Below are 5783 nucleotides of genomic sequence, written 5' to 3' on the forward strand. Positions count from 1 at the left end.
TGAAACATCACACTATCTGTGTGCACTCTGATATATTGGAATATATTGTGTATGGTGTGTAAATTTGTGCATTCATTTCATTGTATAACACTGCTTTAGCATGTCCACAAGAAGAAAAAAAAGAAAATAAGCAATAAAGGTTACAAAGAACTCAAGAGTTTATTTCTTCTCCAACGGAGACTATTCAGAGGAAAGCAGGAAAGAGTTTACCAGACATGTACATCCAGTGCAAATACAAATGTTTGATAAACAAACATCCAGTCACATTCAGCACGATATTCACTTAAGTCTCAGAGTAGCTGGACTCCAATTTACAGTGGTTGTTCCTCTGCAAAGTCTAAACACAGCTGTTGGGTGGCTGTACCAAATGTGATTGTGACAACCGTGTGTTACAACCAACTAAACAGATATTTGACTGAAACGTAAAACAACTTGAATAGGGAAACACCGAGTAAAATAATACAACAACACCCCTCCATGCTATAACCAACAACTTCCAGGAAACAATAATCATATGTGGATGAAGAATGTGTTATAATTCAAAATAGAAGAATAAAATGTTTTAACAAGGCATTTAAAATCCATGATTTTCCATCTTTTTCAACATTCACCACAAGCAAAAAAGGCTAATTTTCATGCCCCCATTGGTCCAGGGATCAAAATAGCCTTTTGTCGAACACAAATGTCTGTAAACAGAACTGTTCTGGGGCAGAAACAGAGCACAAACAACAATACACATTTATTTGGCAAATGACAATCATTGGTGGTCTATTTTTCCACTTTAAGTGTCAATAATTACTGGAATTTGTTTTTAGAAGTGAATGTTAAAAGATGAAATTAATAAAACCAAGGTGCACAATTCATATGTTTTATAAATATATACTTCTACACAGACAATATTAGCATCATGTTTATTCTAACTAAATGGTCTTCTACTATATAAGTGGTATTTAGAAAGCCAAAAAGTGCTATTTCGTAAACTTGGTAAACAGCATCCAAGGAGTTCAGAGTCTAACCCCAACAGACACATAACGACTCAAAATGATTTGAAGAAAGAAAAATTTAAAGTGTCAAATGGCTCTAAAGAACAAAATAAAATAAGGCAGAATAAGGCAGGTGAGAAAAAAGGCTTAACATTGAGAGAACAAATAAAAAAGCAACTGTCTAAGTGCAATTTAGCACAGCACATTTTGAAATGCATAAAAATTAGAAAACCAAGACGTACTGTATGACTCTTCTCTCTTAAGAAAGAAAAGACCTCCTTTAATCCAAAAGGAGCTATTAAACTCTGCATAGTCAAAAGTAAAAAAAAAAAAAAAAACTTATGCATGAATGAGTAAAACAGTCTATTTGGAAGTAGAACTTTTATGTAGCATGTTCGTTTTGGAGTTCCCCTACACACGTTTGGAAAAATTAACATACTACACCCATTACAGAAATTAGTCTGTGGTTCCTTTAAAGTAATTACATCTTATTTTGGGATACACTATTAGTAAACTAAGACATTTATCTAACCAGTGCCAACATATTCAAAACGGCATTAAATACTTCAATAATCTCAGGGCTCAATGACAAGGAATGAGAATATATGACCAAAACCAGCTAATCCCTGCTTAGTTTGAACAGTCCTTTATTTGTGCACATTCGTTTTATGGGTAAGACTGGTGATTTTTTGTGCTTTAATTATTAAATGACAATTCTGTCATTATTTATGCACCCTGACGTTGTTCCAAACCAGTATGAGTTTCTTAAATTAATATTCTGCCATTTCCAAACCGGTATGACTTTCTTCTGCAGAATACAAAAGATTGTATTTTAAAATCATGTCTGACTGTTTTTAGTCCATACAGTGAAAGCCAGTGGGGTCCACTGTTGATTTGAACCCCACTGACTTTCATTGAATGGCCAAAAAGAGTTAAAAACTCTTCAAGAACATCTCTTTTGCATCTCGCTTAAGGAAGAAAGTCACACCGGTTTGGAACAACATGAGTGTGAATAAATGATCACAGAATTTTTGGGTAAACTATCCCTTTAAACATTTTTGGGTAAACTATCCCTTTAAACAACTGACTTTCATTGTAAGGAAAAGAGCAGCTTGCACATTCTGCCTAAATATCTCCTTTGGTGTTTTATGAGTTTAAAAAACAACATAAGGGAGAGTAAACCGCAAAATGTTAATTTTTTATGTGCACTACTCCTTTAAAATATGAGGTTGTATCTATGTGATAAGTTAACACAAGTACCACAAATACTGAAGAGAAAGTTGGCGCGCCCCAAAGGAACAATGTGGCCGGCAATTACGAGCTGCTTTGCGCATATGGATTTCTGTTGACTGTTGAGTTTGTTCCTTTCCCTCCTAAATCACTTCTAAAAGCTCTTAGCAACACTAAGTGCAGTGTTTCTTTGTGCAAGGCTAGCGGTGATGCAATTAAGTGAAAATGGTGGTAAGTTCAGAGACGGTTATATGGTCTGACTACACACGGATCACACAAAGCCCTCCATGAGACACAAAGGAGTACCAGCTCCTGTTCTGACACACAAGTAAGAAGCACAATGATCCCCTAACCTTATAAAACGAGACACATCCTGGCAAACACTTGTGTAAGATTATGGTATGCTGTTTGAGAGAACATTATATAAAATACTCCTCCTAATACTCACGTAGAACCTAAAAGAGAATATGAAAAACAGTTTCTTTGCAGTTTCTCCATCGTTTTGGGTTGGAGATGGGGCGGACAACTTCTGGAAGCCATCATCTCCATATAGGGGTATAGGATATGGCTGCCTTATGGACTACCTTATGTCATATGTTGATCCGGGTGAGACGATGTCTCTGGGTTTGTGACTGTTGTAGCTGCTGTGGAATTCATGATCTTCATGTACTGAGTGTGAATGGCATCGAAGGCCTCGTCCCGATGAATCATGGCACCAAACACTAGAGGCTGTGGAAGAGACAAGTGACGAAATTGTTAGTGTGCATTCACACAGATTTTGGTGCTGGATGGTGTCTGTCTGACATCAGAATTGGGTTCACCAGGTTAGCATAAAAACTCAATCAGCTCAGTATGATTCACAGTTGGCATGAATATAATCCGGTTCGGTAAGGATTCTATTGGCTGAAAGAACACGTAAATGATACTCAGTTTGGTGCCTAATTAGAAATCCAGCAAAATCATTTTATGTCATCTTAAATGTGACAATTAACATCTTTGATTAGGTCTCATATCATATTATATAACTAATGCTATAAATGCAGTTCCTCATTCAGTTATTTCTGTTAGTGTGCAATCTAAAAAATGAGCATATTTGCTTTTCCTTTAGCTACAGTGGTGAACAGCTGCTGCTAGTCCTCACTGAGGGACTGGTGCTGATGACACAAATGTACCTTGATTTGGAGCCATATAATAAAATGTGCAAAGAAACCTGGCAGGAAGAGGGGGTGGAATTGAACTCTGGTTCACAGCAAGTGTGAAAACGGCCTTGAAAAACTTAACATCCTAACATCAAGAGCCAGTAAATAATTATATCATAAAAGTCAGAATACAGAAAACAAAAAGTTACATGGGTAGCTTTTCTATTTTAATGAAGTAAATGAAACCTGTGTGCAAAAATACTCAGTCTTTAGTTTTTGCTAAGAAAAGTGATTAGAGTTGATAATTAAAAAGTGAAAGACTGTTACAAAAAAAATCTGTTTCAAATAAATGCTGCTCTTTTGAACACCGTAATCAAAGAATCCTGAAAACGTATCACAGTTTACACAAAAGTATTAAGCAGCACAAAACTGATAATAATAAAAGTTTCTCAAGCAGCATATTTGAATGATTTCTGAAGGATCATGTGACACTGAAGACTGGTGTAATGACTGTTGAAAATTCAGATTACAATTACAAATCATAATAATTTCCCAATATTGCTGTTTTATCCAATTAATGAAGCTTTGATGAGCATAAATTCTTATATGTATATATATGTGTGTGTATACACACACACGCTGTGACTTACCTTTAAAGTGGATGGCGTTGTAATTGAGATCCCCATCCCAGATCCAGGCAATACTGACAACACTTTGTACTGTTAACAAGAGTGGAGAATCCCGTAAGATACTAAGCATTTAATAAAAATAAGTCAAAAAACATTAATAAAACATTTATAAAAGACCTTCTGAATATCTGTGATGTCTTGGAGCTTGATGACTTTATTTTTCTTTGAGGATGTCGCCCGGGAGCTGGAGCTCTCGAAACACAGGTAACTAGGAACACAAAACACATACTCTTATCATGAGGGAATGCGTTGTGCCTAACAATGCCAATAGGCCTTGTGCCTCAAGCAAGACAAAACATTTACACCTTTGATTGGAGAAAATGCAATTGGTAAATATTGCCATTTAATGCAATGTTGCTGATTCTGAAAAAGCCCCAAAAACTAATAATTTGCAAAACAGCAAACAAAAAATACTGCTATTCTGGTGCATCTGAACATGCATACTTTTCTGTGGCATAGAGGACACCATTGCGGATGTAGTCGGTTGGCATTTTTCTGTCCCTGTTGATCAAGCAACATCTCCATCCATTCTCGCACACTGTGAATCAAATGACATATTCTTTTACAATTAAACAACAGCAAATACAAATGAAAATGTTCGAAGGCTAGCGCAGTTTCTCTTCCAACCTGGCAGGGGGCGCTCATTCTCTGACAAGCTGAAGACTTCATGAAAAGGACCTCTTTTGGTGCTGTAGGCCCGTCCGCTTTCCTCCTCACGGCCAATCCCACATGACATCCCAGCCGACTGATTACTGCGCGCCACCACCGGCTGGATCTGCTGTGAGAAACACGTGAAACGATTGATTTAGGAGCAGGATGTGCAAGTAAAGCCCCAGAACTGCAAGGTTCCTGTGTGCTGGTGAAGGATCAATGCCATCCTTTAACGCCTAACAAGATAAAGAACAGAATTGATCCTAGATCGGCACTTGAGGGCCCCAACAGCAGCACCCATGTGGGGGAAGCTTGTCAATCGTCATTAAACCAGTGTATGTTATTGAGCCAAGCAGCAGTGGTGTCCTAGCAAAGTGAATGATGGTCAGTGGCTCAGCTGCATGTGGATTCCTGAGATCAGCTGGTGCCAGATTCAGTTCTCTGGGTTGGATGCCAAACAGTAGCAACTAGCAAGGGATGCCTGGAGGGTGCTGAGGACCAGTGCAAAGCTCAAAGCCGGAGTTAAACAGCCACTTATCATAGATATTACCACTCACCAACACATTATCAAGATATGTGTTAGAAGTTTGGGGCTGAACAAGACAGATGCAATTTGAGAAAGATTTATGGGCATTTCTATTAACTATGGGCACTTTTATAGGCACAATATGTAAGATTTTTTTTCTAGATTATTAAAATATCCAAAAACCACTAGAACAGTGTTATATATTTTGCTGACTTGTGTACTTACATTATCCCAAATGTTTCGAAGAATGTATAAATCCAGAGAAATAAGCAATTTTAACTAGTGACACGGACCGTGTCCATAGTGTCATTGTGTCGCCTGCCAATGACGTCATACACCCTCGATTTCCAGTTTTGTTTTGTAGAAAACATGGAAACACCAAAGACGCTTTAATATGTTGTGCGTTTTAATAGACCGCTGACGACCGCACAGAGTAGCATTATAACAGAACTTTTAAAATTTTTTCTAGTATGATAAAACAGCGCTGCTATTTTTCCCCACATACGCACGACCGGAAGGAGCGGAAGCGGTCGACTGTGGCATAATAAAAGCTCCGCTGCTTTCG

General features: G+C 37.7%; 1 protein-coding gene across 6 annotated transcripts in view; it reads right to left on the bottom strand.

Moving 5' to 3' along the window:
• Nucleotides 1-2050: 2050 nt before the first annotated feature.
• Nucleotides 2051-5783, bottom strand: part of LOC107678301 (GRAM domain-containing protein 4-like) — a 29655-nt gene continuing 25922 nt past the window's right edge. For 5 of the 6 annotated variants that reach the window (XM_016473524.1, XM_016473519.1, XM_016473518.1 and 2 more), the window contains 5 exons: nucleotides 4669-4819; nucleotides 4486-4579; nucleotides 4159-4249; nucleotides 4003-4071; nucleotides 2051-2942 (listed from right to left, as the gene is read on the bottom strand). In XM_016473524.1, the coding sequence (XP_016329010.1) occupies nucleotides 2799-2942; nucleotides 4003-4071; nucleotides 4159-4249; nucleotides 4486-4579; nucleotides 4669-4819 (549 nt within the window). In that variant the 3' untranslated portion in view covers nucleotides 2051-2798. The remainder of the gene's footprint in view (nucleotides 2943-4002; nucleotides 4072-4158; nucleotides 4250-4485; nucleotides 4580-4668; nucleotides 4820-5783) is intronic. The other variant, XM_016473521.1, reaches the window with a different exon arrangement.

Source organism: Sinocyclocheilus anshuiensis, unplaced genomic scaffold (genome assembly GCF_001515605.1).
Source record: "Sinocyclocheilus anshuiensis isolate Anshui unplaced genomic scaffold, SAMN03320099.WGS_v1.1 scaffold1318, whole genome shotgun sequence".
NCBI lineage: Eukaryota > Metazoa > Chordata > Actinopteri > Cypriniformes > Cyprinidae > Sinocyclocheilus > Sinocyclocheilus anshuiensis.